Source organism: Suricata suricatta, chromosome 13 (genome assembly GCF_006229205.1).
Source record: "Suricata suricatta isolate VVHF042 chromosome 13, meerkat_22Aug2017_6uvM2_HiC, whole genome shotgun sequence".
In the NCBI taxonomy this organism is placed as follows: domain Eukaryota; kingdom Metazoa; phylum Chordata; class Mammalia; order Carnivora; family Herpestidae; genus Suricata; species Suricata suricatta.
In genome coordinates, this window is record NC_043712.1 from 77,958,784 (window position 1) to 77,971,237 (window position 12,454).

General features: G+C 39.6%; 1 protein-coding gene across 8 annotated transcripts in view; it reads left to right on the forward strand.

Annotated features, from left to right (window-relative positions):
• Positions 1 to 778: 778 nt before the first annotated feature.
• TRPM3 (transient receptor potential cation channel subfamily M member 3) overlaps positions 779 to 12,454 on the forward strand; it is a 492,852-nt gene continuing 481,176 nt past the window's right edge. For all 8 annotated transcript variants that reach the window (XM_029920564.1, XM_029920565.1, XM_029920566.1 and 5 more), the window contains exon 1: positions 779 to 1,006. In XM_029920564.1, the coding sequence (XP_029776424.1) occupies positions 830 to 1,006 (177 nt within the window). In that variant the 5' untranslated portion in view covers positions 779 to 829. The remainder of the gene's footprint in view (positions 1,007 to 12,454) is intronic.

Sequence of the window (12,454 nt, forward strand, 5' to 3'; positions counted from 1 at the left end):
TAAACTTTTGTTGCAAAGAAAGAGTATCGAGTGGCTTTCCAGGAAGATATAAGCCCCGATTTAGAAACTGCCATTTCTAAAAGGTAAGCCAAACATAAATTAGTTTGCACTGCTTTCTATGAAAGGAATAACTCGCGGCTCCCACTGTCTGTTACTTTGCTTCTCTCTCTGTGCGGTCAGCCTGTCATCTATATACTGCATATATCAGGGCGAGGACCTTCAGTCACAGTTAGTAAAAACCCCAGAACATGACAGAGGTCTCTTTTACTATGGATCCATTTTACAATAGCTCTCCCTTTACGATGCCACGTAAATCAAAAGGGAAGTGTTTATCTTCTCATTTGGAGGCATCCCTTCTCCCTCTGTGCCCTCGCCCCTCCCCTCGTGCCAGTTTCCAGCCCCTCAAAGATGCTTTGTGCAAGAAAGTGCAAGTTCCCTCGTTCTGGATTTATTGATTTTCCCTCTTGCTCTCCTCCTGGCTTCCCCCCAAAGCAAGCTAGCGGAGCAAATGGCCCGGGTTCTCCCCCAACGCCCGCCTCGCGTTTGCTGGAGAGGGAGCGCACGTTCCGAGCAGGCTGCTCTGACTGCGACCACAGACTGCTGTGTGCAGGCTGTCCTTCTCCTTCAAAACGGTGCATCCCCTCCCCGGAGCAGCAGGCAGTGTGCCTCCGTTCAGCCACATTTGGTATGCATGAGCACGGCTGCAGGGAGAGGGGAGGTGGCTTTCTTAAGAAGGTTCGGTGGCTCAGGCGACGCCACTTGACTAGTCTCCCAAGTTCCAGGAAGCCTCTGCCCTAATGGAATTTGCAGGTGTGGAGGTGACCATGGGATGCCACGGCCGTGGGGGACCGTCTATTTTCTAGGCATTGCTCAGGTTTGCAGTTTTTGGTTTTCCCGGTGGAATTTGGAAGGGGTCATGAATCAAACTGATGCTCCTCGTCCCCTAAACTGGACCATCCGGAAGCTTTGCCACGCAGCCTTCCTCCCATCTGTCAGACTTCTTAAGGTACTGTAACTTGCTGCTTTGAATGGCTCTAATTGTGCTCTGCAGGTCTAAATACCCAACTTCGCACTTGGGCTGGGACACACCTTTTGGGGGCACAAATGCTTACAGCGCTGGCTCGGTTGCCCAAGGCTGGCTCAGAGAAGCTGTCCGTGGCCATCGCCCCCTGCGGTGTCAGGGAGGAGAGATGTCTGAGCCACACTTGGGAATGAGATTATGGTGGCAGAGAATGGGCTTCCCTCCGTCCTGCAGCCCACCCCCACACCCCCTGCCCTAAACATCCAGAAAATAGAATTAATTAACTTCTTTGGGAGGGTGGGAATAGTAGTGGGAGTGAAATCTCTTACTCCCCTGTGTTTGGCTCCTGGATTTTTTCCCCCTCCCTGGGGAAGCCCTTCGACCCACTTTCATTTAAATGGAACCTGAGAGAACAAAGGATTCTCCTCACTATTTTAAAAGCCTTGTGTCCTTAGGTGGTCGCTCAGGTAAAGACAGAGAATGAATGTCATCAGATTGTGACTTCTTTGGTGTCCTTGTTTTTAGAAAGGCATGATAATTTTAGTCTCCTAAGCGAAGGCAGTAGTGGGAAAGTGTTGTTAAATGTATATTGAACGTATGCCTCCAGCTCCCGCTCTGAGTTACACAAAAGAATGGTACTACACCTGAGCTTAAAATTGTTACCTGTGTCTGCAGCACTTCCTTTCCGGAAGCAAATATGTTAAAGGTACTGGAAAAGTCCCCACAACTCTGTAATAATCCCATCATCATCAGCCTTATTAGGGGGAAGGAAATAGAAATAAAATTTAAAAGCTGCAGAAAGCAAGGTTTTTTTTTTTTTTTTTCTCTAGAAGAGAGAATGTGCTAACATTTATTTGGGGGAAAGTACATGTGAAGTTAAAGAGGCAAAGGAAAGTTTTCATCCTTTTTCCCATATTAATATGCTACTGGCTGGGATTTAATGACCACTAGATATTGAGCCTAAGTGGCTACAATGGAGGGTTAAGGAATTGGTCCTGAGTTAATTATATTGTAACATTTATTTATTTATTTATTTATTTATTTATTTATTTATTTATTTATTTTGCTGAGGCTGTGTTTTGGTTGGGTCAAGTTTGATGTGGACAATCAGTTCTGTGCAGCTAAATGGTTCCTCACGACAGAACATCAGCCACTGTCTGAGTTCTCCTTGTCCTGTTCAAAAAAAACTGATGTTAACTTTCACAAAGGCTGCCCCCATGTCCTGTTCAAACACCCCATCCTATTGTCATGGTGATGATTTGCTTCCCTAAAAGAAGTGTTTAGGAGGAAAAACCAATCAAGGGTAAGGAATGGAAGAGCATCCTTGGACACGAGTCTTTTGCTGCATCAGAACAACATGTGTGATAGGGCATGAGAAAGAATGAGGCCAGGGAAACTAACAAATGAATATCATTTTTCCTCCAGAATCACTATTAAATCAAGGGTCTGGGGCAAAAAATGTCTTGACAAATCCAACTAGGACTGAGAAAACGGACTCCAGCAATTCCATGGGCAGTGAGAAACATTTTTCACTTAAAGACATTCTTTGGCCCTACCCCAAAAGCATGCTTTTTAACTTACATAATGACCTTCTGAACAGGGGTACTTCTAGGACTCTCAATATATTATTCATTAATACTCTAGTTTTTTTAAGGAAAACATTCTTCATCATTTCCTAGTCACAAAACCAGCAGAGAAGTATCTATTTGAAGTAGATTACTTATTTTGAGAACAGCTATCATCTTTTTTTTTTTTTTTTTAACAGAAAGTACTATTCATGCTATATATCACCAGGCATTGTCAATGCTTTGCTCCAATACTGTGATCAGTATACGGTTCAATCCTACCATGCTTTATTAACATGGTGCTCTGTGACAGTTCATCCAATACAGTAAGCTAATGGGTATCCTTCCAAATTTCTCAATATGCTAAAAACAGGATGTATTTTCCTAGAGAAGTTCCTTTCCAAATGACATCTGTAATTTTGAAAAGTCTTATCTATCCTAGGAAACTTCAGAGAGTAAGCATATTTCAAACTCTTTAAAAAAATGATAACCAAATTCTTTGAGCGATACTTGAAATGAGAGTATGCCCATCTATGAGTTTTATATCCTCAACATTCTGGATATGGATCCCATGGAATTTTCCCCCTTTGGATTGCTGCAGTCTTCTCTGCTTTGCTAGTCCCTGTGTCTTCTTGCCTTGCTTTTATATTTCAAGTAAATTGGAAGTTTCTGAGCAAACATTTGCAGCTTTTGATCACTGTTCTTCCTGGTTTAGTCCATAAATTATTTCATAACAATGATTCTTACTGTTCTTTCCATTTTCCTCCCTCCTTTCCCAGTCTCTTACTCCCCCTCCCTACACTACCACCACCATGTTAATTTAATGGATGGGTTCTCTGGGCATCCAGGAATCATAAACTAACAAACCCAATCTCTCTATTCAACAGGTCCCCTTCCAAGCATTTTTCTGATGTAATATGTTTTTCCAGTGCTCTGATGGCAAGGTTAGATTTAACTCAAACTCAACCACTCACCATTTCTCACAGCCAGTCTGTGAGACTGGGCTCACATCAGTTTCCCTCCATGTCCTCTCCTTGAAAATACGTTTTCAAAAATTGGTAACTTATTTCAGCACCCTGCTAATAATTAGAAATGTCTTTATAATCCTACTTTCTGCATTTCCTATTTTCTAATAGAAACAGGAAACTAAAGAATTAGAAGGGGGAGGTAGACATCTGAAGCATGAATTAAACTCAGTGAATGAATATTGGAATACATATTATTCCTCTGAAAACATCTCATTTGTTGCTTTGTCCATCTCAGAGCGAATTTTGAACATGCCACCCAACACACATTTTGAAATCTGGGATTGCACTGGGAAATCACATTTGAAAGTGAATTTTTGGACAGGCATATGATGATGATAGCCAAAAGACAGAGGCTGTTTTCAAACGGATACATTTCAAATGGGACCCTGTCCAAAATAATGCTCTTCAGTTGTCATTTGCTGCATTCTTACATATTTCAAGATTTCATCTTATTAATGACAAAAAGTCAGGTTTATTTCAGTCACAGAATGTTCTTAGCATATTTCATATTCATTATTAGGTCTGTCTCTGCCATTGTTTAATTTGGGAGATTTTATTTTGGTAACGTGTGTTGAATCTGAAGATTAATTTTAGGGCAGAGAGTTTTGTTGGTATTGAAATCTCAGTGGACTTACTAAAGAGAAGGCTCTGAAAAATGGGTTGCACCAGAAGAAAGGGAAATGTTGTGCTTCTAATAGATGGTGGATGCAAACATTTAAGTCAGTCTGTCCATGAAGACCAAATAAATGGTCAGTATCATTTTAGGATTTTCAAAGTTTTATACTGAGAAGGAGTCTGGGTTCATATGTTGAGCAATGAATGTGAAACTAGATTAAAGAAATTATATTCTAGAGAGTTAGACTTAAACACTGAAGCCTAATTTGGTTGTGTTCCTAACCACCTGTGTGATCTTGGGTGAGTTATTTAACCTCTCTGTAACTTGGTGTCCTCCTCTTTCAAATGAAGAGTTCAGGTCTTGACCTGGATCCATTGCTATGATTCCCTGTGGTAAAGGCTACCGTGCCCTGTAGGTATGAAAGAACATAGCCCCTTGAAGCTAAAAATAGTTTCACTGGATTAGATATTCAAATAGCAGAGCACTAGAATATTCAGTGTTGAAAATCATAGAAGGCCTTAGCTGCTAAATTAAGGCATTTGACAGTTATCCTGAAAACTACTAGCACTATCAAAGGGATTTTAGCAGGGAGGTGACTGTCAGATTCAGGTATGAGATAGTAGATTGCTCTGGCTGTACTTTTTAGAATGGGTGGGAGATTGTAGGATTGGAAGCTTAGAGATGAAATTGGAGATCCAGAGAACTGATGAGGACATGGGTAAGGCAACAGGAATAGAGGTAAAATGCACAGGACTTTGTTAAGTTGATGAATTGTGGTGAAGGGAAGAATTTAGAATAACTTCTGAAGTTTCTTTGTGGCTAGTTGGGTGCTGGTCCCCATTTCTGAGAATAAAGGCCTTGATAATGAAGGACAGAGCTTCTCACTTTGTGGTTCATCTTTGTTGAGTTAGAAAGGGTGTGTCAGTTATTTTGGTGGGATTGAGAAAAAATTAATAATACAGTTCCATTTTGGGGGGCCTGGGTGGTTCACCCAGTTAAGTGTCTAACTCTTAATTTTGTCTCAGGTCACGATCTCACAGATCGTGAGTTTGAGGCCTGTGTCAGACTCTGTACTAATAGTGCCAAGCTTGCTTGGGATTCTCTTTCCCTCTCCCTTTTTCCATTCCTCCCTCTCTCTCTTCCTCTCCCTGCTCATGCTCATACATGTGCATGCTCTCTCTTTCAAAATTAAAAAGAAAAAATAAAATAAAAAAGAGTATAAGTCATTGATGAGTATGAACCCCATTAAATGCCTGATAACAGAACTCTTTGAAGTAAATAATATACAATCAAGAACATCCCTTCAATTTTTTTGGACTGTATGTGTAGTAAGTTCTCAATTTTTTTGGAATCCAGTCGAAAAGCTCAGTTTTCTTTCATTTTTTTCTCTTCCTTCTTTGATATTATACAAAGGGTTAATGAAGGCAAACTGGGTAACACAAGGGAAATCATTGAGTAGCAATCAAGGTAGGCTACAAGATGTGCATAAGATCTGCTCAATTACTAATGTTTTCTACTTCTGTAATTCCTGTATTGGTAACCAGCATCCATTATATTGTCCCTGAAGCATAGCAAGATCCCAATGACAAAATGAATTGAGTGTGTTTTCTTCCGTTGATGCCAGACCTTCCAGAAACAGACTTCCCTTCGATGGTCTCAAACTTGTAGGAAACAATCAGGTTGAGATTTATTTCAGTGTGTGTTTTAAATTTAAAACATCCACGGTCTTCTTTTCACATCTAAAACTCTGAATCCTTACATGGCACTTAGAGGAATATCCATAAACCAAAGTTTTTGCTGAGTCAGGACAAGGCACTCCTGAGCCACATGTTAGTAGTAGCAGTTAAGTGTCCCCAACAGGAGCAGAAACACACACATGTTATACTTAGACATGTTGGTGAACTGTGGCTGACAAGGTCTGGGAACGTCTTGTCGGCTGATGACACAAAGGGCCTTAGAGATGAGACACTTGAAGAATAAACTGCTTTTAGGCCAATGCAGTGTATTGTCAAGAAAAATTTTCTACTAATAAAGAAACTTCCGTCTTTTCATCTCAGCATGCCACCCTCAGATTCCCTTTAAGAAAGTGAGAGAAAGAAAAGAAAATGTGCTCGGAACTAAAACCTGGGAGAGAGAAAATTCTGTCTGGTGTCTTTCAAATGGTGGCTTGATTTGGGCTGCTGAGCGGTCACCATGTGACTTGCCTTTTTGTGAAATGTTCCTCGGGCAGTCTGACGGAAATTCCTGAGGCAACAAGAAACCCTCCCGTCTCTTTGGAGAGCTCTGTCTTCTGGTGCCCTCTATTATGGAAAAAAGACTGAAAAGTGTGTGGTTGCTGGGGAAAGAGGGAGGATGTGGCTTGGAGTCTAAGTCCAGGGCCACCTGGTGCCCAGATGACTTGCAGAGTCACAGAAATATGGGGCAAGGTCTGTCTCAAGGGGAAAGGGTTCTGCCTTCCTTGTGGATGACTTCCTGCAGGGAAAGAGAACACTGCCTCTCAAGCAGCGGATTTTCGCCCCTCCCTGGCTCTCCTCCGTCTGTTGGTGTAACATCAACTGGCGCCAAGCACATCTACAGACAACTAGATCCTATCCTTGCTGTCCTTCTATTATCTTCCATGAATGGCAGTTTTAAAAGCTCTGGGTGAAAAAAAATAAGAATAATGTTTATTGAAGAATAAAAAAAATTGAGCAAACAATAAAGAAAACATGAAATTCTGAGAATGTTTAGGAATCACTTGGGGAGCTGGTGAGCAAAGCAAATCTTCAAATATCCAAGCCCATCCCCAGGGATGCTGATTTAGTAGGTAGGTGGTGAGCCTGGGAATTTGCATGTCAACCAGCTTCTCTGGTGATTCCCACATGAACAGCTCCTAGAAGGACCACATGTGGAGAAAAGCTGACATAGATTCAGCAGAGCTGGAGGGAACCTTGATTAAATGCCCTTTCTTATGCTGGCATCTGGGCAGAACAGATTCTGTGATAGCAAACAGAGCAAAAGGTTGCAAGAAAACCCTTCACAGGCTTTCAAAATTGAATTAGGAGTGATCATTTGCAGATACATAAGTAAATTGAGTTCTGCTGCCCTGTTTTGATTTGTAGAAGACAAAGCAGTCTGGCAGAATGGTTGTCCCAATTTCTATTTTTTTGTTTATGTATTTCTCTGTTATTTTCAAATTTTTTTCCAATCATGTGGCATACAATTTCAGATGTTTCTATTCTATTGAGTTTATATGGGTATTTGTGAACCAGAGCTCCCGGAGATCGTGTGTATGGTCAGAATTTTGCAATATCTTCTGTATACCCCCCTTATCCTTCATCTATGCCTCTTGGAATGGGAATAGTCACTCCAGGGCATGGTCCTTTGATACCAATGGAATGTGATAGTACCAAGTGAGCCTTGGCCTGTTGACTTGGGGGCCAAATCCAAAGTGTAGAATGTAGAGTTGGTCCCAGCTAGCCCTGCCCTCTTGACCCTAAGGCCTTCACAAACTAAAAAGAAGAGATTCCAGATAGGGATGGGGAGAGGAGGAAAGAGAACATTCAGGGCTTTTGTTTGGAAAAACACCTTTGAAATTAAAATTAATTTGAACTTGAATTTTTTAAAAGTGATGCCTAATATTATTAAATAAGGAAAGCAGAGCAGAAAAAAATTTTCTAGGCTCTTGGGTATATGAGAAAGATACAGTACCAGAATGGCTGTAGTGGTGGGGGGGCAGGCAAAACAAAATCTCAGGGAGAGGGGTGTTCAGTTTTCATGCTTATCACACATGTTTTATTTTGAAAAGAATTTGGGTCTTTTTCAACCAGTGTCTGTTCTCTCTACTTCCATTTTCAGAGGTGCGGGCATAGGAACTGCCATTTAGGGATGGCATGGATAAGTTTTGCTTCTTCTCCCCCAATTGTTCAACAATGGATGGATAGGTAGGTGGGTGGGCAAGGAAGGAAGGAAGGATTAATTTTATTATTTGTAAATCTATTCACAGCAACATTTAATATATTAAATTGCCTTGGAGGGAGATTTGTCTACCAAATGAGCTTTCTTCAAGTGTTTCTCAAAGTGTGGTCCAGGACTGCCTGTTTCTTGAAATTCCACCCAAACTTGCTAACTTAAAGCCCTAGGAGGACCTTGAGAATCTGAATTTTAATGAGTAATACGAGTGGATGTTATGCACTGTAATTTTTGGAGATTGTCTCTTCTGAAGTAAGCCACTTAAGAAGAGAGACATTGGTTTATTAAAAAGAGGCCTCTGGCATAACCATACCTCAGTATCAGATTTTTATTATTAAAAATTGAGCATATAATATCTCTCTACAAATGTATATAGACCTCTAATGTTTCCATATCATAAAAGTCCCTGTGCTCACAGAGCATTGAATGACTTTCATAGTTGTTTCTTAAGGGATCATGCAAAAGAACTAGTTTAGGTGCCAGAAATGTATAATTGATGAGTGGTATCCTATGTTAACATGTGGCACATTAACCTTCTTGTTTACTTAAGGAAATGATGCACTTATATGGTCAGGAGACAGAAAAACTCGGCAGCAAAGAAAGCACTAAGTCTATCTTATGCCCTGATCATCTGGCCATTGCTGAATTAATCAAGTTCCTCCACATCTGCTGCTTCTCCATACTTTCTTCCAGTTTCTAGTATCACCCATTCACCACGATGTATGAACTGGAAAACCTGGGCTTAGGCCTTTTGCTTTGTTGGCTCTCATCCCTTACATAATCAGCCAATTAGTTCTGCCAGGTTTCTTCATAAATATGTCTCTGATCCACTCCTTCTGTCTACTCATAGTTTCCAAGATCAGTCTCCTTTTTTCTCAGATCCAAAATATTACAGTTGTCTACTTCAAATTGGTCCTTCCCTCCAACACCAGAATGGTCCACTTAAAATGCAAGTAAGACAAGGTTGCTATCATGTTGACATGCTTTGGTGGTTCCCTTTATCCTATATAATAAAACCTAACCTCCTTGGTACAGTATATAACACCTTTGGTGATCTGTCCTTTGCCTACTTCTCTACATTATATTTTGTTTTTCCCTTTCTCAAATCTTGGCATTCCTCATAGCTGGACTTTTGCACTAGCTATTTCCAACTGCCTGGAAAATTTGAATTACACCTCCTACCTAACCCCAGCCCTTATTTTTATATCAAACTCAGGTGAGCTGGGTGAATGTGGGGAAATTTTCCTTGAATCCCCGAAGCCAGATTAGGCTCTTTTTTATTCATTTCCATAAAAGTAAGTATTTCTATCTTTGCTTATAGTGTGTTGTAACATTGGCTCTTTTGCCTCTTGGGAATCCTATATTTAGACAATTTGGTTTATGCAGCCTTTGGAGTGCTTAGGATATTTGGAGTGCTAGATGCATTTCCCTTTAATAGGTAAGCTTTGGAATAGGTAACTATGTTCTTGATGTAGTGTTAGAAGTTGTTACTCAAAAGAACCAAAATGCTATTACAGGGTCTTGGCATTTTTAAGAAAACGTTGAGCGTGAGTTGATAGACTTCTTATGTTCCCCAGACTGGATGATTGGTTAAGGAATTGAACCAATAATTAACACTCGGTAAAAGTGATACAGAATAAAATTATGTACTCAAGGAAGAGACTGTAAGTAGGTAGCACTAGATGCCTGCTTCAAAAGTATTTGCTGAAAGGGAGTGTGAGATCATAATTACTTCATCTATTGATTATGTTGGAGAAAGGGCCATCCTTAATTTAGTGATCTAAGAGACTTTAACATAGTACCTTTAATAATGTCATTGGGCAGTTTCACTGTGAATTAGAGAAAGTACTATTAGAAGAAAACCTACATAGTTGTCTTGCTGGGCCATTCTTGATTTCTTCTTTAAATGTACCTTTTGCAAGTGTCTAGAGGAAACTATGTAGATACAATCCTATTGTGTTTTGGCATTTCCCTGAAATTAAAAAAAAATCTTTTAAGTTTATTTACTTATTTTGAGACAGAGAGTGCAGGGGAAGGGCAGAGAGAGGGGGGGGGGAGAGAGTGAATCCCAAGCAGGCTCCACACTGTCAGAATAGAGCCAGATTCAGACCCAAACTCATGAACTGTGAGATCATGACCTGAGTTAAAATCAGGAGTTGGACACTAAACTAACTGAGCCACCCACGTGCCCCAGCATCTCCCTTTAATGGTAAAATGTTACTTCGAATTTTTCTGTTAACATTAGGTTAATTTATTTTATCAGCGATCATGGCTAGAAGTCAAATAGAAGTTTTAGTTTATCAGGTTCCTACTGGGAAAAAATAGGTCAAAGTCAAAATAAATTTCTTAGGGAAGATATCTGAATCATTAGAAAAATTATCTTAGTACCCACTGGTTAAGATCAATAACAGAAGTGACTGGAAAGAAGGTGAATAACTTTGGTGGGGGCCGTAATCTCTATGCTTACCCATTTCTTTGCTAGAAGAAATAAATGAATAAAAATAGTTTAAAGAATGAACTGTTAAACAGGCATCCATAAGAAATATGTGCTCTATAGTGCTACTTCAGGAACATCTGATGGCTTGACATTTAAGCTCTGGAGATTTAATTTGCTGAATCCTTTGGGCTAGCCCAGTGATTTCCCTTTAAAATAGGATTTCCCAGTCTCTGCACTACTGACACTCTGGCCTGGATAAATTTGTGTTTTGAAGGCTGGGCTGTCCTGTGCATTGTATGACATTTAACATCATCCTTGGATTTATCTACTAGATTCCAGGAGTACACTCATCCCATTCCCATTTTGACAACCAAACATGTCTCCATACACTCAAATATCCTTTGGGAGAACAAAATCACCCCCAGTTGAGGGCCACTGCTTTAAATGTTACCTCCTAAATATGGATATTTTAAGAGGTAGATAGGTAATTGATTTCACTGGATACCCAGCAGAGACTTTCTGGTGATGTGATGGGGATGCTTTATGTTTAAACACATTTTCTTTTTTATTTTACAAAAGACTGAAATTCAGCTTACATTTGGGAAATTAGCTGGTCTAGTGTATTCACTAAACATAGAAAGACTAAGGAATTATTTTCTCATCTTAATGTCAGTCATCTCTTGGAAGAAAATTCAATGTGTCCGATTTGTCTGAAAGTGTTTGAACATTCCATATATTGTTGCTTTGTGAATTAAAAGCAGAGCATATTTTCATTTGATTGATGTATCAAGTGAAATATTTAATTTTCATCATCATTTTGTTCTCCAATCCCTCTACTTAGAACTATTTAAGAATAATACAATATACAATCCATTTTAATTAACACATGAAGTATCTTCAAGGTGAATTTCTTGTATGAAGTTAGCTTATGTGAGCATAGATTTTAAGATAAATTTAATAATTAGCACAAAGAAGCTGTATAATTTAAAGATGAATAGTGTAACATATAGAAATGTTGGATCACTATGTGGTACATCTGAAACTAATGCAAAAGGGTGTGTCAACTCTACTCAAATAAAAAAATTAATACCATAAAAATATAAGTATAATTAAAGCTAATTTTCAGTCATTAAATTCAGCATAATCAGAAATGGACAGGAAACTAGATTTTAACCTTAATTCTGCATTAAATAATAGGTTAGCTGAGTTACCTAGAATAAGTAGTTTTATCTGGCAATGCTTTAGTTTTCTAATCTATAAAATGACAAGATTGGGTTAAATCATGGTTGGCAAACTTTTTCTATAAAAGCCACATTGTAAACGCCTTTGTTGGCCATATAGTCTCTGTCACAACTATTCACCTCTGCCATTGTAGCTTGAGAAAGCAGCCATACACAATACATAACAAATAAATGTAGCTGTGTTCCAATACAACTTATTAGGAACATTGTGCAATGGTCTGGATGTTCCTATATTGAAAATTCGTATGTTGAAGTCCTAATGCCCAAAGGTGATATTAGGTGAGGACTTTGGGAAATACATATATCTTGAAGGTAGAACCTATGCCTGGGATTAGTGGCTTGTAAAAGAGGCTCCCTAGCCCCTTTGATCATGAGAAGACATTAGAAGTCTTTGACCTAGAAGAGGGCCCTCACCCGACCATGCTGGCACCCCGACCCTGAATTTTTGCCTCTCGAACTGTGAGCGATACATTTCTACTAGTTACAAGCCACCCAGTCTGTGGTATTTTGTTACAGCAGTCTGAACAGACTAAGGCAGGCTGAAAATTAGATTTCGTACAATTATCACATGACATAAAATATTATTTTCATTGTT